Consider the following 22581-nt stretch of genomic DNA (forward strand, 5'->3'; position numbering starts at 1 on the left):
ATAATTTAAGTGATAAATAAATAAACAATTTAGATTTTTAATGCTAATCTTAATGTAAGGTACCAATGATTTTAGTAAACGTGTTCTTAGTTTTGAGATAAAGCAACAAGCGGTATAAAATCAAAAGCGAAGATTCCAAATATATATTTTTTTAGATAATTAATTGCTTTGTAATAGAATAAAAATGTCTAATTCTGTAACAAATCTTGTGTGTGTCAACGATTATGAAGAATATGCCAAGGAGAAGTTAAAAAATGGGAGCTTTGACTTTTATAATGGTGGAGCTGGACAACAAAGAACTTTGGAATGGAATAAAACTGATTTTAGCAAGTAAGCAATTTATTCTTAATATAAAACTGCTATGGGAAAATTCCTAATAGTTTACTGTGTACCATAATATAAAACTAGACAAGTAAGTGTACAAACTTCTTTTTGTAATAGATGTATTTAAACATAAAAATTACTTAAAAGGATTTAAAACGTTTCACATTTTACAATTCACCTAATCCTTTGGATAATTTGTACATTTAAATTTTCTTTTTTTGTACCTAAAACAAGAAATTTTATACTTCCTGTTTATTTTTTAATTAGCAACTTTGCCCGTTGCATGCGACGGGGGATCCAATCAGTTGTCATGTCTGTCATTAAATTTTTTAAATAATAAAGGAACTTTTTGCATATAAACCAAGTACCAGTCATTTCCAATAACTTTAAAAGCCTCTAGATACCTATTCATCCACGGAATCAAGGGATAATTTATGAAGACAACAAGTTGACAGGATAGAAGCAGCAGCTGTGTCATATGTAACTGTGTTGAGTTCATAAGAGCAAAGTGGTTGAGAAGGCTCAGCCCGCCATAGAATTTTCTGCAAGCAACGTTGCGATCTGTTTACTAAAACTTGCCTGTACATTTCGACAATATAGGAATTTTGACGAAATTTTAGTAACATAAATACAAGATCATCTTGAAATGAAGGTTCTACTATTTGTAGGTCATTGATGGAGACTCTTGGTGAAGAGGGAATAGAGCCATTGAAAAGTACCCTGAGTTTAGTACTCAGGCTCTCCAATTTAATTACTTCATGGCAAGGAAGATAAAAATCTCTTTCAGCAGTATGAGCCAAAGTACATTGGGACATATGTCCTAAAGAGCCACGATATAAAGATAAATATTCGTTCATAAAGTTAACACATCTTTCTTTAAAAAGAACATTAACTTAAAGTTTGCTTTCTATTCTATAGAAACGTCTAGTAGCGGTTTGAATAGAATTTCTAAGTTAGTTAAGAAAGAGAATCCTTTAAAGTAAGTGGTGATACAACAAATCTACCTTGTTTGTTTCTTTGAAAACTATTTTTGAAATGTGTTTCACAATTTATTTCTTCTTTCGAAAGAAGCTTAGAAGTATGACGCTCTTTAATTTTCCAAAACCAAGTTAAGTCAGGCATTCTTTATTGTGTGAAAAGTAACACATAGGTTTCGAAGTAAGAGAGTGAGACATGTGACCGGTAATTATTCATCCCAGTTTTGTCTTCTAGAGTATTGGACTGTTCGGATCTAATTTTATTTGACGAACACATAGCAGATTCCAAAAGTGACTTACCGATAACATAAAGATAAAGAAAAGCACCGGTAAGAATATCAATATCAGATGGAATGCCATGGTTTGGATCCGACAACTGAATATTAGAAGGAATATGAAAGGTTGACGTATTACGACGGTAACTGGGAATCGTATCACGTATATTGTCAAAGGGCAAACATGACATTAAAGATTTATAAGAAGAGTTAAGCGACTTGATGTGCATATTGATTTTGAATTGAATATTAGAAGAGACTTAACCAATACCAAAAACAGTGATTTTTGCTTCATTTCTGGGCAGATCTAATTTATTTAGAAGCCTGTTTGTTATAAAATTTTACTGACTGCCACTATCAAGCAGAGCTCTGAAAATATGTGTGTTTTCTAGTTCGTCAAGTACTTGAACTCTGACAGTTGACAGCAAAACACCTTCCCTGTGGAAGGTGCTTGAAAGAGAATGAGAATTTAAACTAGTACTTAGTTCCGGACTAGGATCGTCAACTGATTCAATGTGCAGTAATATGTGATGCTTTTTGCTGCACTTTTTACATTTACCATATTTACACGAATTGTTTTGATGACCACTGTATAAGCAGTTGAAACAAAAAAAAAATGTTTCTTTGCTTCCTCCATGCGAGCTTGTAAATTGTGTTTTAAGAAGATACTACATTGTATGGAGACTGATCTCAAACTGGAAGGGCGCCTGTTGAATCCACAGACACATTGAAAGATGGGTCAGTAAAATTGGTTTTTTTCCAATCACGTGCTGTCTCCGAATCGATTCTCTCTATTACAATATAAGTTAATAATGCATCCCATGTCTACACCGGTTGATTGAGTAACCGTTGGGATCGAAGATTACTTGTAATAGTGTCAGTTATATAACAAAGTGAAGAAGAAAAAATGTCTGTAATGTTTCTTAAACCAAATACAGATTTTATACTATTATGAATAAGTAACTGCTTGTTTGAGAATATATTACAGAGAAGTTTACAAGCCACTATGAAATTAGAAGAGGAAACTGTAAGCGACGTAATGACCTTTTCAGCGTTACGCGAAAGACACAATTTCAGGTGATGAAACTCCTCAATGCCTGATATATTTTGATTTTGAATAATGATTGAATTAAACGAATCATGAAATTCAACCCAACTCTTAAAACAACCCGTAAATTTTGGCAACTGAATTGATGGCAATGTAACTCCTGAAGAATAAGCATTATTAGAACTGTGAAAAATTGTATGTCTTCAAATTGTAAAAGAATGCTTTCAGATCTGTGGAGTCTACCATGCAATAGAATAATAGAAGTTATTTCAGACTTAGAATTAAGACATTTTTCAATGAATTTTGTAAAAACTGTCAGTCGCGACTTAATTGAGCTTTGGGTTTTACGTAATTTCTCAATATCAACAACCATAATGAAATAAAATGAACTAAATAAATTTTAACTGAAATATTTATAGTAAAAAGTTATGAAATTCTATGCTTTATAGATAAAATACCTTTTTTATTTAAAAACCACGTATGAAACAAAATTGATTGAAAAGCCGGTCAAAACAAAAACAAGTTTATCTTTCACAATGAAACCTTATTTTAGTATCTATAAGTTGAGTTTATAGTTTGTGTATGTATATTACTTGCCCAAGGTCAACTTATATAAAATTACATATAAAATTATACGGAAAGATTTAATACAGGCATTGTTTAGCATTGAAATAAATGATATACTCTGTAATAAACTGTAATAATAGTCGACCAGTTGAGGTAGCAGACGATTTATTCGACTTTTCTGGCAGTACTTCTATTTGATCGACTATGAACACTTAAATTTGATGGAGATGTCGATGAAATTGTTGAATCTAGTTGACCAATTCGGCGGCAGAATACTTAATGAAGAATTTCTGGCAACACTTTAATTGGTCTGCCAAATTTTTTGTTACATATTAGATTTAGATAATAATAATATTATCTTTTCTTTACTTTTTCTGGTATATATTTCAACATTTCTGAAATAATAACTTCATCGCTCCAATAAGCTTTTATAGTCTTTGTCTTTCCTATTGATTCCTCTAGTTTTTCTTCCTGCATAGCTTCTGTTTCCTATCCGCCAATTACGTTGTTTTTACAGTTTTAAATTGTTGTATAATCTTTATATTTAATATGGACTCCACTGATTTTTATATGAGAAATTATAACAAAACTATTTAATATTGACGTGATATATGGTTGAATGCTCGAATAAATGAACTTTAATCAAATAAAAGGCAGATATCGAGCACAGTCTTATTAATTAAATCTTGCCCAAGTATTTTCGCTTCCTAGAGCATCTTCATTTGACAAAGAAAGTCTAAAACGTTATATTACGTAAAAAAACTTTTATCAACCATCAACTTCGAGTTTTTATCGAACTTAATTAATTTTCTTCAGTTGAAAAAACGTTCCTTGAACAATTAATAAACTGTGCTCGATATCTGCCTTTTATTTGATCAAAGTTTATTTAATATTGATCAATACCTCAGTATATTGATAATATAATCTATATTTATGTATTCCAACTTTTCATGAAAATTTAGAAATAAAACAAATTGTTGGTAAATATTTTATGTTGAGAGATAAAAAATGTAAATTAAAGTAGTCTATTCCCTTAATAAACCTAATATAATATATTTTAGATTAGATTAAGAGAGGTGGCCTTTCGGCCTATTCCACTGCGACCTTTTCAGATATATTGTGGTCCTCTAGTCTTAGATAACATTCTCTAGCCTGTCCCTTTTTATAAAGTCTAGTAGCTTCGAGACTGTACCTTCCATGTAGCTATTTGCTGGTGGATTTTCTTCTCCTAATGCAAAGAACCGCACATTTGCCAGACTGTCACACTGACATAAAATGTGCTCTGCTGTTTCTTCTTCGAGATGACAGAATCTGCACAGGTCATCATCTGATAATCCCATCAGCTTCAAGTGCCTATTCAGCTTACAGTGCCCTGTTAGAAGACCTACTATGGCTTTGACTGTTTTCCTGTCTTTGCTTATTAGGTCTGTAGTAAATTTTGGCAAATGTTCTGTAATGAACTGTTTCGCCTGTCTTTGTCCTGGTGAATTCCTCCACCATTCCAGAGATTTGTGAGCTACCCACTTCCTTGTAGCCGTTCTTGTTACTGATTTTGCAACGCTGCAGAAGGGTTCCGGTCCAATGAATGGCATTTATGAGCCTTATTTGGCCATTTCATCTGCTTTTTCATTGCCTTTATGACCCTCGTGCCCTGGTACCCAGGCTACCGTAACCTTGCTACGGTCTCCTAGTTTATTTAGGGCACACACGCAATCCAATACTAGTTTAGAATTGACCTCTACAGAATTAAGTGCCTTAAGCGTTGCCTGACTATCTGTGAAGATGGGAACTGAACAGAACGTTCTTTCCTGCCTTTCTATTTCTTCCACGCAGTGATGGATTTTTCCGCCTGGAAAACTGTCACATCCTTAGATAGACTTACCGGGAAATGTATCCCTTGATTTGTCCCTACTCCCATACCCTCCGATGTTTTTGAGCCATCCGTGTACCAGGTAGCAGCAGCTTGCATGGGTACACCTTTATTCCAGTCTTCCCTGCCTGGTATCTTAATTGTGAACTTATTGTTAAAGCTATATCTCGTACCTGTTGCATCGATAGGTTTCCTTGTCACAATATCGGCTTTTAGCTCCTCGATTAGCTTTCTGTTGTCAGTACCATGCATCTGGCCTATATGTCGCTGACTATAGATTAATCTGTACATCGCTGATCTGGCTTCGCCCTCTATAAAGATGTGAAGTGGTGGTAGATTCAATAGGACATCCAACGATGCAGTAGGAGTTGTTTTTGTGGCCCCCGTAATACACAAGCATGCTAGCCTTTGTGTATTACCTAGCAGCCTTATTGCTTCCACAAATATATTTTACTCACCAACTAATCAAATAAAATTTAAAAACATTTGACTTTATGTGGAATTTGAACAGTATGTTTCAAAGGCAATCTACATTTCGTGTTTTTATTCTTTCCTTCTATAATTAATTTTCCAAAGTTAAATATAAATTACTTTGTTGCAAAAACTTTGGGAACTGCACAGTTAACAACTCTCATGACTCTAAATATGTTTCATTCTCGTTTCCACTGGACCAATATAAACCCAAGAACAAAATGTTGGCCGGAGCACAAAAATGATCTTTAGAATCTTGTTATCACACTTAGGAGAATTGTTCATGATGAAATTCACCAACCCAACAAATTAAACATCGTCACTGTACTTCTTCTAAATCTCAACAACTTCATAACTTATACCACCAATCTCTTCAGGTCCAAAAAACTTCCTTCTCTCTTTCAATTGCTCCTTCCATCTCTTCACTCTCTACCTAACTTCTTTCTTTTCTTATCTTTTTCTATCCACCTCATTGGTCACTTTGCAAACATCAGCCTTCCCTCCATAAATGTCAATCTATAGTACACAAACCATATATTTTTCAAATTCGTAGTACTGACAAAAGTCAATTATTTAGATTAGATTAGATTATGCGAGGTCGTTGAGGCCATGCAGTCTCACCGCACTTCTACCTATAGAGATCTTTTGTGCATACCTTAATCTAGTTAAACTCTAGGATGCCAATACTTCTAATGAAGTTGATTAGCTTCCTAGATGATTTGTTTCCTATGACAGAGAGCGTTAGACTGACCTCCCTAGAAATCTTAGTCGTGTGCAGAATAGTGCTACGCAAATGGCTACAATATGTTCTGCTGTTTCTTTTTCGTTGTGAGAGAAACGACAGTTCTCACTCTCTGATTTGCCCATTTTATAAAGCTGATATCTCGGAGGCCAGTAACTATTTTGATATCTTTTTTACTAATTTGGAGAAGGCGGTTTGTTACATGTCGGCCTGTCCTCAGAATCCAATGGAATTTCTTCCAAGATTTTTAGGTGGCCAACTAGATCCCCAAGTTTCATTATTTTTGTCTATCGAAATTTAAATACTGACTCCCTCCTTATGCAGAACTGCAAGGAGGAAGTTTCACCTCTAAAGTTGCAGTGGGGCATGTTGACATTGCCCCTGTGATTCTCAGGCCACCTAGCCGCTGCACTTTTTGCAGCTTGACGTTAGCTGTTGTTTGTTGTGTTTTTGTCAGCTGTTTATAACAACATTTAAATAACGACACTGTGCAGCTCTACCATGATTTTAAAAAGGTTAGCTAAAATATTATTTATACAATTTTAATTGTGTTTAACCCTAGATTACCGGACTTGTTTAGCCGCACGTGATTACCGCTATCGTAAATTTTACTACCTATAAAAAATGCTTTGTAATTACAAAACGTATATTCAAAATCTGAACAGGAGAGTTTTTATCACTATAATAACATATTTTAAACGAATAAAAAATAGAATTGGTTAATGTTTTAAACACTCGGTGTAAATTTTTCCACGATGCTCACCGCATATCGCATGCTTGCATACTTGGCAATATGTAGTTGTCATTCGCCGTTTTTGGCTTGGACAATAAAAGAAAATTTTTCTTTTTCTTTCTTGATATGTGGGAACTTCTTCTGCAGCAGGTATCTTTAAAATGTGAGCTATATCGTGACGAATATTTCGAGGCAAAGTAGCGGTTGCGAATCTTTGTCTCATTTATGGTTCGGCAAGAAACTGGCTCAAATCAACCATATACTGGTACTTTGGGCTGGTACAGGGCTTTTTACCTCGTTTTAATGTGTTGTATGTGTAAATGACATATTAATTAATCCTGGGTATATTAACCATATCATAAAATACACACAACGGCCATCTTCGGGTTTTCCTGTTACAGCTCATGTTGGAACACATTTGGTCAAAAGAATCTACGCCTGATTTTGTGTTATTGCAATCTTTTATAATTACATACTTGCCTGTTTCTTCTGATACTTCTGCCGTTTCGTGCAAAGTTGAAAGCAGTAAATCTAATTTCTGTTTTTAGGGACGTAAGATAACAAAGTTTTCTTCTGATCAAAACGGAACATCGAAGAGTTTGCATTTCGATCTTTTAATGCCAACATCGCTGTGGGAATCTCTTTTTTGTTTTTGAAGAAGAATACCTAATGCTGTTAATTTATATGGCTCTTGTAACAGTTCATCGAGTAGTTTCACTGACGTAAACCAGTTTTCCATGGTTACGTTCCGATTTGATCCATGGACAGATTTTGTTAGTTCTTTGACATAATGCTCTGTAAGTGGCAAACCATTGGTATTACTGGAGGATTACCGAACATATATTTACTGGAGGAATCACATAACAATCTTAATCCCGTACTTTATAGGTTTATTGGGGATGTACATCCTGAAAGGGCATCTTTCCCGGAATCCTAGCAGCTGCTCATCAATTGTAAGATATGATGATGGAGTATATGAAGTGCTGCATATTTCAATGAAAATATCCCATATTTCGCGAATGTGAGTGAAAGGATCATTTACTTGTCTCTCTTACCTTGTTTGCTTTTCGTCAAATCTTATACAATTCAGTAGAAATGTAAAGCGATTACAACTCATACACGCTCTGTAAAACGATCCTGAAATGGAGATGTTAAACATATATTTTGCAGATAAATAGTTATCTTTTTTTACGGCAGAAAGGACAAAAATTGCAAGTACGACTCTTAATTCTTCAATTGATATTTGAGACACATTTTCATGATTATTATGTTTCTCAGCTTGTCTTACAATTTCTGCATTTGTATGTTGCAAAATAATTTCAAGTAGCGTGTTTTGAAAGAAATGTAAGAAGTATTTATTAAAAGTATTACAGTTTTTAGCGGTACCTCTGGGACCTGATACGAAGTGAATAAGATTCCTTGCAGCTGTCCTTCTTTATTTATGGGGAACTTCGGTGACCATTCTTACCCTTAAAACTTTTTTTTGTTGGGACCACTACCTACTTTAATTTTCCAGATATCGACGTAGAAACTTTTTCAATATCCGAAATGGCATCTTGCCCTGTCGGTATCTTCACAAGAAGATACAATCAAATCTTCGACAGCTTCATTATCCGAGTGTGAAGATTCTATCTCCAGATTATCTTCTTTCCTGTCGCTGCCACTGTCTTCGAAAGTATCTGAGTCAAAGTCTTCACCATTCATAATACGCGCAGCCTCTTCTTCCAGTTCTTTTTCTATCAGTGGCCTTTTGGAATCCATTTTACTGAAATACAAAATATATTGTTCTGAAGCTATTTCCTTGGGACATCTTCTGTAATTTACTATTTTATTTGGTAATAGAGCCACAATGTTAGTTTGAAATTAATTTATTTGACGTTTCGACTTCCACTTCGGAAATCGTTATCAAAATACCGATTACAAAAGACGATTTCAAAAGACGATTTCAAAAGTAGAAGTCGAAACGTCAAACAAATTAATTTTAAACTAAAATTTTGGCTGTATTCCTAAATAAAATAGTAAATTCCAAAATTTATATTTAATACAAGAATGCAAAATAAAATAATAAGCTAACAACTTACCTCTATGAAATTTATTCGAAGACGATGGAAATGGCCAAAAAAAAATGTACACCTGCTACTAAAATTATCGTAGATACCGGAGCTTCGTAAAATTGACGACGAAGGTGTGAAAACTATATTGTAGAAATTTTAAATGGTACAACTGCACACGACACTATCTAGCTAACGACTAAAATGCGACTAAATTAGAAGGTAACGGGCGGCCCAAGGCCGAACGGTGACCGTAAGTAGCCGAAAATACTTAAAGAAGTATGCAGATCGTAAAATTTACGAATGTCCGGTAATCTAGGGTTAATCAAGTTTAAATGTTATTTATGCAAGTCTGTTTTTTATGTTGTCATTTCTGTTATCTGTTTTATATAAATAATGTATTTTATAAAAATTTTTGGAATATCATTGATTCGTTAGGTTTATTAATCCTTCGAGTATTTCTATTGCCATATTCTTGATCAACTCTAATGTAATTAATAGTGAGCCTTGTGATTTTTCATTCTTTACTTTACTTCTATTTCTTCTTGTTATAGTAATTCATGTACAAATCATTTTTAGATATCGCATTAGACCAAAATATATGCGCAACGTAAAAAATAGAAATTTATCAACAAATATCTTGGGTAAGCCTGTAGCAGTTCCCATAGGAATATCTCCCTCTGCTTTCCAAAAAATAGCACACCCGGATGGAGAATGTGCTACTGCGAGAGGTAAGTTTGTACAGTTTATCCCAAAATATACCAGGAATACAAATTTTGATATATGATGTATTTCTTTCAGCTGCTCAAGATTCAGAAACCATCTTGATATTAAGTTCACACTCTAATTGTACCTTTGAAGAGGTCGCGAAAGCGGCACCACATGGAAGAAAATGGCTACAATTGTATATTTATCAAAACAGGTAAGTACTTAGTGTATTTCAAATGATTGATTTCGCTTATTATAATGTCTAATATGTAATATTGATTGATAGTAAACTATCGTGGAAAACACATCTGGAAGACGGACTCGCAATGCCATAGCGATTTTGATGCAATGCATTAGAGTTATTCGTAGGGTCTGGGGTAATAATCCCAAACAAACACTATGGCTGTATGGATTCAGAGGTGCCCTACCACTTTATAGCTCCTCCGCCCGAAGCTGTTGACTAGTAAATCTGAGACTCGGTCGCCAAAGCCTCGTTTGTTTTCTAAATATATGCAACACATGCAGTTGAGGTTGACAATAGATCACATGCATGTATACCATCGAATGTATACATAACATAACATAACCTTATTTTATTCTGCCATTTATTTACATTGTTTCGTAGTCGTTTCCCACGGTTCGTAGACTAATTACGGTTGTCTCTTCCGAGTAACAAATGAACATTAAGCCCGAAATTACGTCACGAGAGTACAGTAATTTGAATCGTAACATTGTTAATCGTCGTTTTTATGTCTTTGATCTGTGGAAAATAGTAAAGATAGTTATGAAATAAAGATGTCTAGTGGATTATAATACCTAATTATGGAAAACTGTTGATATGTAGAATGTAGAGAGTGTGATACTTAAAATTAATAAGAACCGGTTGTTAATGTTTATCTAATGTTAATGCAGGATTTTCGTAAATCTAGGACTTCAATCTCCATTTTACACTGAAAATTTGTCGCGTATACTGAATTTCCATCAGTACTGGATTAACTATTGAATGAATTATAATGAATTACCGAATTACATAACTATTTTTTCCATTTTTTTAATATCTTTCCTTCACACTACAACCTGTGCCTGGCATTCTAAAATGTCATCAACATTATTATAACGTTAATACACAATGAAATTTTAAAGTTTTAACCTACCTTATAAAAAGATACAATAGGTACGATGTACAACTACAATAAATAACGTTTCTTCGATAATTCAAAATAAGTTTTTATAGAAAACAACACCAAAATTTCAAATACAAAAATATAAAGTAAACTGAGATATTTAAGAAACGATAAATAATAAAGCTAATAATAAACTGAAAGATAATTACCACGAACACACTGTGATAATGCTACTACTAAGGATTTCCACAGTTTTCACTGTCTTCCTTCACTCAACCGTTTTCTCCAATTTTCCCTGTCATTCCAGTCTCCATCTCGCAGGGTTCTTTTCTCCATAGCCTCGTCGATTTCATCTCTGAATGACCTTCGGGGTATTCCTCTCTTTCTTCTTCCAATCGGGCTCCATTCTGTGATTTTGTTTATCCAGCGTCCTCTGTCCGCTCTTCTGACGTGGCCGTACCAGGATAGTCTCTTCTCCTCTATATAGTCGATTATGTCTGATTGCACTCCCATTCTCCGCTTAATCTCTGCGTTTTCAATTCTGTCTCTTTTTGTAAGTCTACAGCTTCTCCTCAGGAACTCCATTTCTACTGCTCTTATTCTACCTCTATTTCTCTTGTTTATTGTCCAGTTTTCGGACCCATATGTCAGGATACTTCTTGTCAGGGTATTATATATTCTCTTTTTTGTCTTTATCGTAATGTTCTTATCCCACAACACTGAGTTTAGTTGTCTTATACAGTTTCTTGTTTGTCTCGGTGTGTTGTTTATATCTTCTTCTGTTGTTCCCTGGTTCGATATTATGGTTCCTAAATACTTGAATTTATCTGTTCCATTTATTTGTCTTCCCTCGTCTATCTCTAGGTTTCTCATATCCTTGTTTTCTGTTGTTAGGTATTCGGTTTTCTCTAAGTTTATTTCCATTCCGTTGTTTTTATATTCTTCTTATAGTTTTCTGAGCATAAAGCTGAGATCTTCTTCATCTTGTGCGATGACTACTTGATCGTCGGCAAAACTTAAGGTGTATAGGTATTCGTCTCTTACTGGTATGCCCATTCCTTCGCACTTTCTCCTCCATGGTTTGAGTGTCTTTTCCAAGAATATTTTAAACAGAGTAGGGGACGTAGCACAGCCTTGTAGAAGTCCTTTTGTCGTCTTAAATGGATTGTAGGCTTTATTTCCACATTTAATAGCTACTTTGTTTTCTTTGTATAGTGCTTTAACTGCTTTTATTAGTGTTTGTCGGATTCCGAGATCATTCATTGCTTCCTCATCATTGTGATAATGCATGAGATTATAACTAACAAGATAAGTCAACGCGCATGTTCTTGCATCTCTCTAGCACACCTGTGACGTAAACCCGAGACAACTTTAATGATGCCAAGTTAAATGCTCTATCTGTTGCTATCCTGTGTGCCTCAAAACGTAGTGAATGAGATTTTTATTTATTCATTGATGTAGTAAGGAGTTTGTATATTATATTGTTATATAAATTTTGTGGTGAAAACATTCAGTTTAATGTGTTAATATCACCTAATTTATATATCGTACGCAACTTCCTCTCGACTACCTGTTGCTACTTTATAAAGAAGACTAATTATTTGGTTGCCATAATATATTGCGCAGTGGTGGGTTGTTTAAACAATTATAATAAAAAAGTAAATCTTTTTCGAAGTGTCGTTTTTTTGTGTTTCCTAGAGACAAACAAATGAGTAAAGTATGGGTCTTCAAGTGTTTTCAGCGAGACAAATTTAATGTAGAAACCGCGAGAATATGTTCAAAACATTTTACAGAAGCTGACTATTGTTTAAAAAAAACTATAGTGGAATATTACTACTAATAGTATAATTAATTATGAAATTGTCACTGAAGAGATCTTTTCTTCGCTAAACATTCCTCGTGGTGATACAGAAATTAACCCTGAAGATTTAATTGACAGTCATCAAGATTTTATTAATTCGAATATAAAAGACCTGAAATGGGATGGATTGAAAAATGTAGCCGGTTTCATTGCATTTAAGTTACAAAAAAATGGATATATTCCGGACGCTAACGATAAATCGTTTACTTGGGTAAACCACGTTTGTGAGGGTGGTTTACTCAAACCAACACTGGAATTTGTAACTAAATGTAGTGAACTGGAACGTATTTTTAGTAGCTATAATGGCAACAAATTAAAAATAACTAAAAATTATTTAAAAAACCTAATAGAAGCTTCAAAATATGTAAATGTTGCGAAGATGTAAAATTACTTTTTTTATATGTAAAACGTATTTTAAAATACTAATTCTAAATAAAAATATTAAAGATAATTATAATATCCGCAAGAGAAAAATCACGAAGATTGTAAAATAAATGTCTAAATGATATTCATAAAGTCTGAAGTATGACCTGCTTTTCCTTATATTTCAAATTATTTACATTTTACCGGTCTTTTATATTTAATTTATATTTTGTAGCAATATCTATTTTGTTTGTAATACACACAATCAAATCGAAGATTCATATATTTCTTTAATTAATTTTACAAATTACTAATTAATTTATCGTTTCGAAGTTATCCATTACAGTAATGGAACAACGTTGCCATATGATGCATCGTTAAAATAAGATTCACATAAGTCCCCTGGCTTTGTCTCGCTATGACGTCATGCGCAAAGTCGATTAAAATTAAAACGGCAAGTGAGCATACCTTGTTTGTTATAGTATCATGGTGATAATGAATGGGTTTTGTATTCTTGTGTACTCTGGTGACGTAATTCAAGCATCCCCACCCCAGTCGGAAGGGGCAACCGTAGTAAGTCTACGAACCGTGGTCGTTTCCTAGTTGTTTTGAAAGTTTAAATAGGTTGTCTATGACACTTTAATTGTTTGGACACATAAAATAAAATGTATAATACTTTAAAATGCAAACAAATATATGTTATATAACACACTTGTTTGAAATTCCTTTTAGCGAAAAATATGTCTATATCTTATCGTTCTAATTTTCTTTAGAATATGTATATGTATAAAGAATAGCACCGTGACACTTTCATTGGAGTGGTATCCTTTAAGTCCTTTAGTCTGTGAGTAATAAAGATAAAAATTACTTGACATAATAATACATGTCATCAATTCTTCTAAATATTTTGATAACTAATTTTACTAGTTACCATCACCAACCTATACTTTAACTCCAAATGTTCAAACTAAAGATTAAATAAATCATTAATTTCACAAATTTTAAACACTGTAAAACTATAGATAGCTGAAAATCCGCAAAAATGTATATCTGAATCTGAGGAATAATACGAGGTTATGAATTAATACCAAATCTTGACGTAAGCGCCCCTTACGGATATTTTTGAACTGACTTATGGCATGTGATCTATTGGATCGGTGTATTCTATACAACCATCACCCCTTATACCCTCACAATATTAAAATGCTCAAGAAAATAGCTTCAGAACAAAACTAATGATATAATCAAATAAATCTGAATTTCTTATTTTTTGTAGGTAAATAATATGGAAATATTGTAAGTCGTTCCTTATATCTATAAAGATGTCAAATTATATAAATATAACTTGTAAATCTAAAGCTTAATAATAATATTTATCACAAGTTAAATTCATAACCACTTATAACCAGTGCCGGTTTAACACAGTCTGCCGTCCGGTGCTGATACGGATGCCGTGTCCAGACTCAAAAATATTTTTTAACTTTATTTCAATTGAACAAAACATAGGTATTTTGAATACAAGTTTATTAAAATAATGAAAACATTTACAATTTTTTTTTGGTTTCAAACTTAAATGAATACTTACAAAATACAAGAAAAAAATTATGGGCGAACTTTAAAAAGTAATATAAAAATGTACCTAATAACATTCAAACAGGTAACATGAAGTAGGTAATCAAATACCTTTACTATTGAAAAGCTTGTTTTCTTGCTTTTAATGAAGCGAAGTTTTCGATGATAGCATTTATATTTAATTCATTTAGCAGGTCCTCGTTAATGGATAAAACTGCTAAGAAGTTCAAATTTTCTTGGGAAATTGCATTTCTTAAGAAGGTTTTTACTCTTTTTAGTGTCGAAAGCGAGCGTTGCCACTAACGTTTGGAAACGAAGATATTAAAATATTTTCGTATAAAACTGTACCAATTCTAAAGGAGTGTCTATTTTTATTTGGGGAAGAGACGTTAACAAATGCTTTAAATGAACACATTCTTGAGTAAATTACTCCTCCAAATCCTCCTTGTCTTTTTGTTGTAATGCGGTTGCTGATCTAAAAATATCTTCATCTTCCGTAGTTTTTAATTTCAACAAAAATTCAAATGCTCTTGAACAAGATTTATAACTATCAGATCGGCGAATAATCTCCGACTTAAGATTGTCTATTATAAAAACACAATATTGTGTTCGCATTTTTTCTTTTTGGATTAAACTTACCTCCGAATTATTTTCTCCTAATTGCAATTTTTTTTTGATAATCCTCTTCTCAGCATAATTTTCGTTCCCCATTAACAACATTCATAAGACCTCATTATCTATATGATGATTGGATCTTTCATGTTCGTCAAATCTTTCCTTACTTTTATTCCATAATGAAAATCCTGTTTCAAAATTGATTCTTTTTTTTTCAACTAAGACACAATAAATACAAAATATATTTCCAGTGCTCTCGGAGTAAATTGCCCAATCGCGGCGAACCACTTCTCCATTAACCAGTTTTTTATAAAATATTTGCTTACTGACATACCTGTTTTGTTGGCCGAAATTTATTTTTGACATTGAAAAGGCTATATCTGTAAGATTCTAATCGACCTATTTTTCTAGAATCATTTCTGCATAATTATGGCAATCTAGCCAAAGTGTTGGATCTTTAAAGTTAGGTAAATCCTGTTTTGGATCTGAAAAGAAATAAAAAAAATTATTTGTCATTGTCTTGTTTTAGTTACCATTTGTAAAAGCACCGCTATCTTTTTGCCTTTTACAAAAAATTTAAATATGTCTTACCCGAGTTACTGGTGGTTGCTTTATTATCTTCTAATACTTTTAAAACAGGTGATGCTAAGTGCTCTGGCACTGGTTCTGACGTCTCCAACATAGGTTTAAAGTTAATGATAAAACATTTTTTTATTATTATATCATGTGGATTTGTATGCAAATTTTATTTTACCATAGCCATATAATTTCGGAAAAGCACGCGCTTTGCGCGTACCGTCCGGGAACCTTCAACCGCCCTGTGCTACAGCCCCAAAAAGACCCCTGGTTAAACCGGCGTTGCTTATAACTAAAAAAGAAATAAAACAAAACCAATAGAAATATGAAACAAGAAAAAAAAACGAAAAAGAAAATGAGAGAAATATTTAACAAGAGTATCTTTAAAATAACACAAAAATAAAAAAAAAAAACGATACAAAAAAGAATTAATAAAGTAGAAGAAGCAAAGCTGAAAAAAAAATTAAACAAAACAAAAGTGATCGGTCATATTTATTTATTCCTTTATCGAAATCATTGAAATATATACTGTTAGTTGATAGCACACCAAAATTATCTCTATACACTATTTAATTATTCCACATTTACTACATGTTTTTTTGTTTTTTAATAGTTTATATTATGTTTTAGAGAAATTACGAAAGATTTTGTTAAAGAAGCAGAAAAAAATGGATTCGAAGCATTGGTAGTTACCGTGGATTTTGCTCTATATGGTATACATTTAGGAGATTTACGAAGCCAGTTTAAGACGCCACCTCATCTAGAGTAAGTACGATAACATACAGAGTTGCAAAGAAGTCTGCAAACAAGATTTTTTCTGTAAAATTTCTTGTATTGGAATTGTTATTTTTAGAAATATTTTTGAATATATATTTTTTGGATATATATATATATATATATATATATATATATATATATATATATATATATATATATATATATATATATATATATATATATATATATATATAGAAATCATATAACTTCAAAATTTAGAATAGCTTGAAGACAGAGTTGCAATATCTTAATGCATGTTGCCATCTTCTTCTTGTAGTGCCTATCCGTTTTGGATGTTGGCGACCAGCATGGCAATCTGTATTTTGCACACTGCTGATCTGAAAATATTTGTGGTTGTTGTATTGAATCACGTACGTAGATCTTTCAGCTAGGAAATCCTTCGCCTTCGTGGTCCTCGTTTTCCTTCTGTTTCTCCTTGTAGAATTAATTGCAACAATCCATATATTTTGCCGTTCACCTGTATTCATCCCCACTCTTAATCTGCCGCACGTTGCTTAAGTCCTCTGATGAGTTGTCCCTTACTTTAGCAATACTGTATAACCTTTTCATTTCCTCGGGTGTTTCCAACTCTTCATACATCTGTGCAAACGATCTTTCTTTAGCAGTAGCTACAGTCCGCTTTGCTTCCCTCTTTCCCACCTTATCTTCCTCTCTTTTAGACCTGCCATACTTCTTTCTAGCCTCTTCTCTCTAACCTTCTGTTACTCTTCATCGTTCCACCACCAAATTTCTTTGTCTCTAGGAGACCCTTTACCAGATGTTTTTCCTAACACTCCCTCTCCCACTTGCACCACAACTTGACTGTTGGCTTCCCACCAGTCATTTACCCTATCTTTTTGCTCAAGCTCTTGCAGCAATCTACTCTTAAAGACTTTTCCCAAATTCTTATCCTTCAACTTCCACTACTTTACTTTTGGTGTCTTACTCGCTTTCTTTTCTACCTCAACTTTTTCTCCATATCCACCATCATCGGTCGGTGTTGACTAGCTACACACTCACTTTTTATTACTTTACAGTTCGTAACTTCTTTTAGCTGACTTCTTCTACACAGCTCAAAATCTATCGGACTTTCTCTTCCCGCGCTACTGTAGGTAACATACTGGTCTCTGGTATCCACCATCATCGGTCGGTGTTGACTAGCTACACACTCACTTTTTATTACTTTACAGTTCGTAACTTCTTTTAGCTGACTTCTTTTACACAGCTCAAAATCTATCGGACTTTCTCTTCCCGCGCTACTGTAGGTAACATACTGGTCTTTAGTTTTTATAAAGAACGAATTAATGAGAGCCGAATCCCATGCCGCTGCAAAATGAATTATGCTATTTACTTCACAATTTCTTATTCTTATCCCCAAACCTCCATAAGTCTTTCTATTCCCACTCTTTCTGTAAAAATATGTCCATTCAATTCACCTCCAATAAAACAGGAATTTTCTCCTACAGGAATCTCGAACAACTAACAATCAATGGTCCTCCAAAATTCTTCCTTTTCCTGTTCTTTACACCCTACCTCTGGGGCGTAGGCACATAAATGATGTTCACATTAGTATTGCCTGTATTTAGTTGGACACTCTTTTTTCTATCACGTCTTCTGGTTACCCGTACAAGATGTTCCTTCTATTCGTTGATCAAAATAATACCTACTCCATTTCTGCCGTGACTGTTCGACCTACTATATATTAACTTGCAATTATCTCCAAGATCTCTCGACTTATTACCTTTCTAACGAGTTTTCTGCACACAAAGTACACCAAACCTTCTGCTCTGCATGAAATCGGGAGACCTCTCTTCCTTTACCTGTCATGCTTCTGACATTGAGAGTTTTAACTTCCAAGACTAGCTTCTTTGGCTCCTTCTGTTCTCTAAGAGGTAGCCCTAGCTCACTTTTCGCAGGGTCAGGCGAAGCCGCAACTGCGCGTCGCATACGGGGAACGCCCTAACCTCTAAACTATTTTCCATGTTCCTTCTTTCCATAGTTTAAGCAAGGTTTTTACTGCCGGATGCCCTTCCTGACGCGAACCTTCCTCATTTAACCGGGCGTGGGACCGGTACTGATAGTTATAGGGCTACTCAATTCACCCAGCAACTACCAGAGGCGGAGAAGAATTATTATCCTTTATCATCTATAAATAAGGAATAGTGAAAATGGGACCAGACAGCATATAACCAAAAGAGTTGTTACAAAACACCAATAAAATGAAAATGGATGAATCGCGATAAGCAATGGAGAATGACAACAACAACTCAAAATCTGGCAGATCCCCTGTGTCAGATATAGTTCACATCGAGCTGATTAAACTTATAGATCAAGACACTTTAAGCGCAATAACTATCCTCTTTAACAACATATGCAAATAAATCCGGTGAAATAGGTACTACAGAATGGCTGCTATCGACCTTTTTTTCCATTACCCAAATCCAAGAACCCCAAACATTGTAATAACTACAAATTAATGTCACAATTATTGAAAATATTTTTAAAGGTTATAAATGCAAGAATATTCAAAAAGTGTAAAACTTATTTTTGACATTTTGGCTTTCGTAATGGCTTCGGAACAGTAGAAGTTCTGTATAGTTTCACAACTCTTGCTTAAAATGTCGAGACCATCAAAAAGATCTTTTCCACGCAGATAAGTAGAGGAGTGAGACAAGGCTGTGTACTTGCACCATTACTATTTGATATATATATATACTCTGAAGAGATATTTATATAAGCACTTGAAAACTGTACAGAAGAGCTGTATTAATTATCGCTACTAAACACAATTTGTGATACTGCGGAACAGTTTGGTGTAACAATAAACATACAGAAAACAAAAACCATGGTTATCAGTAAGAGGGGTAACGTTATAACAAGGATCCAGATAAAAATTGAAGATATTGAACAAGTGGACAAAATAAAATACTTAGGAGTCTGTATTACTGAAGAACTTAGTTGAAAATCAGAAATTCGAACAAGAATAGAGCAATGAAGAGCAGCCTTTGTGAAGGAAATTTCTGAGTAACCAAAGACTCAATCTGCAAATCCGATATCGGATGGTAAAATGTTATATCCACTCTATTCTTCTTTATGGTGCCGAAGCTTGGACTGTTATTGTTGACTTAATGAGAAAGTTGGAAGCTTTTGAGATGTGGCTTTTTAGGAGAATTTTGAAAATACCGATCATATTATGAACGAAATGGTGTTGCAAAGAATGGGAAGAGACAAAGAACTTTTGACCACTATTAAAAGGATAAAGATAGCATATTTGGGGTACATACTTAGAAATGATAAGTACCGGTTATTGAGTTGATAATGAAGGGAAAAATAGAAGGAAAAAGGTAGACGACAAATATCCTGGCTGAGATACATTCACGACTGGACCGGGTTAAACACGTTAAACAGGCGTTTTTAAGAAAAGTAGAAGATAGAGACGAATTTGCAATGGTTCTACCCAACCTTTATTAGTGGAGTCGACGCTAGAAAAAGAAGATAAGAAGAAATAAAATAAAGAAGAGATCCGGACCAACTGTGACTGTAGAAAACTCTTTTTAAGTTCAAGATCTGGGAGAACATATACCTCAATAAAGTACAAAAAGACAGTGTGCGCTTTGTAGTACACAAAATAATCGAAAAAGAAGTAGAATCTCTTACACAAAATATAATGTTGAACTGTGTGTTTGGTGCTTTGCTGAATTTCATAAGGAACAGTGAATATGTTGAGTGAATATATCAATCGCATTTTTGTATTTTTTATTTGCATTATTATTTGTATAATTATAATTTATATCTTTGTGCTTTTTTAAACAAAAAAATACATATTTTTTTGTGAAAATTGTTGTGTGGTATCAAGAAGAATCACAAATTGTAATAACGGTTAGTGCTTTGTGGTCCTTATACGGACCACCATATAGTTTCTTTTGTAAAAATTAAATAAATTTTAATAAACATTTTACCCAACCGGACTCACACATATACACCAAAAATTTCTTAGTTACAAAAATTTATCCTATAAAGGAGCTTTTTAAAACATAAAAGCAGACAGGGTGTTTTAATAAAACTAATCATTATGGACTATGCTAGACTTACGTGGATTACCTTGTTAGTTTAAATTTATATTTAAAGGGCGCACATTTGAATTTAAAAGTTGACAAGTCCCAGCGTTTTTTATAATTTTCTGAAATAAGGGCACAAACAATTTTATTCAATAAGCGATTTTCACACTGTATTAATATTTTTTAGGTCGATCAATTTTAACAAATATAAAGATGGCAAGAATGCAATAAACTTCATTGATTTTTCTGACCCAGAAGCCGAATGGAGCTACATTACTTGGTTAACAACTATCACTAAATTACCAATCGTAGTCAAAGGGGTATTGACAGGTGAAGACGCTATTGCAGCAGCAGATGCAGGAGCTTCTGCTATTCTCGTATCGAACCATGGTGGTAGACAACTAGATACTCTTCCCTCAGCGGTATGTTGGGATTCGATAAAAAATGAAATAATAGCTTTAATATAAAATATTTCAGATCGAAGCATTACCAGAGATAGCAAGGGCAGTAGGGCATAGAATTGAAGTATACATGGACGGAGGAATCAGAGATGGCACTGATGTATATAAAGCTCTAGGACTGGGAGCTACAATGGTGTTTATTGGTAGACCTGCATTGTGGGGTTTGACTCACGATGGAGAAAAAGGTGTTAAGAAAATTTTAGAGATCCTCAAAAAGGAACTAGAAAATGCAATGGGAATTACAGGTAGGTCGTATTTTTTATATTTTATTTAAAATAATTTTAATACGATTCCTTGTTTTGCTTATTTTAACTCTTTTAATCTTTTCTTTCATCTTCATGTTCATCTGCATGGTAAAAGGTTTTAAAACTTTTTATCAACATATTAAAATATATTTCATCCAAATCTAACAATCAAGAAATGACATTTCATTAGGCTTTAACAAATGAGACGGTAATTACAAAATTGGTAACATACTGGAGTACCACCACTAGTAATACGAAGTGACGTAATTTATCATGTAGCAAGACTACTTACCATCCATAATCATGGTTGTGTAACATCTATATCATTGAATTACATATTAACATCACAGTACCAGATGAGGACACAATTTAGTGTTAAAAGTACCTAAACACTAAAGATTGAACATAAAAATAAGACACAATTTTATCTTCAAAATTAATTTTGTATTAAAATTATTAATTTCTTCTGTTTATGTTTCAGGGTGCTCAAAAATAACCGATATAAATAAAGATCGAGTTGTTCATGAAAGCTACTACGCAAGGCAATGGTGAGATTTCAGTATAAACATTTTTGATACCAGTATAGACACAACAATCATCGACATCAAGAACAAAAAATTTACAACTATTTAAGAAAAAACTTTTGTCTTAAATTCTTTAAAAAATAAAAAATACATATTTTTGTTTTAATCCATTTCAATCAACAATTAAACTTAGTGTAATCGTTCAGTAAAAATAAATAAAATTGTTTTTGCTTATTATTTGTTTCTTTATATCTGCCTAAGATCATCATCATCATCATCTTTGGCTCGACAATCCTCTGTGGATCCTGGACTGCTTAAAGATTAGTCGCCATTCTGTTCGGTTTCTGGTAACCTGTTGCCATTTGTAAGTCGCTGTAGTTTAATGAACGTTACGACATCCGGTTCATTAAAGAGTTGGTATAATTCGAAATTAAATCTTTTGTGCCACTGCCATTGATCGTTTATAGCCCCAAATATTTTGCGGGAGTATCTTACTCTCGAATATTCCCAGAAGTCTTTCATCCTTCTGCGTTAGAGTCCATGTTTCCGCCCCGTATGTGAGGACCGGTCTCAGCAGTGTTTTGTATATAATATAGTTTTTCTTTGGATATTTCTTGAGTGGAATTTTTTTTGGAGTCC

General features: G+C 33.5%; 1 protein-coding gene across 1 annotated transcript; it reads left to right on the forward strand.

Moving 5' to 3' along the window:
* Positions 1 to 72: 72 nt before the first annotated feature.
* On the forward strand, positions 73 to 22176 carry LOC140447816 (2-Hydroxyacid oxidase 1-like). The gene is made up of 7 exons (XM_072540694.1): positions 73 to 330; positions 9638 to 9789; positions 9860 to 9980; positions 16508 to 16642; positions 20900 to 21134; positions 21190 to 21418; positions 21900 to 22176. Exons 1-7 carry the CDS (start codon positions 185 to 187, stop codon positions 21968 to 21970), a joined length of 1089 nt encoding a protein of 362 aa, XP_072396795.1. The 5' UTR covers positions 73 to 184; the 3' UTR covers positions 21971 to 22176.
* Positions 22177 to 22581: the final 405 nt, after the last annotated feature.

Source organism: Diabrotica undecimpunctata, chromosome 1 (assembly GCF_040954645.1).
Source record: "Diabrotica undecimpunctata isolate CICGRU chromosome 1, icDiaUnde3, whole genome shotgun sequence".
NCBI classification, from domain to species: Eukaryota; Metazoa; Arthropoda; class Insecta; order Coleoptera; family Chrysomelidae; genus Diabrotica; species Diabrotica undecimpunctata.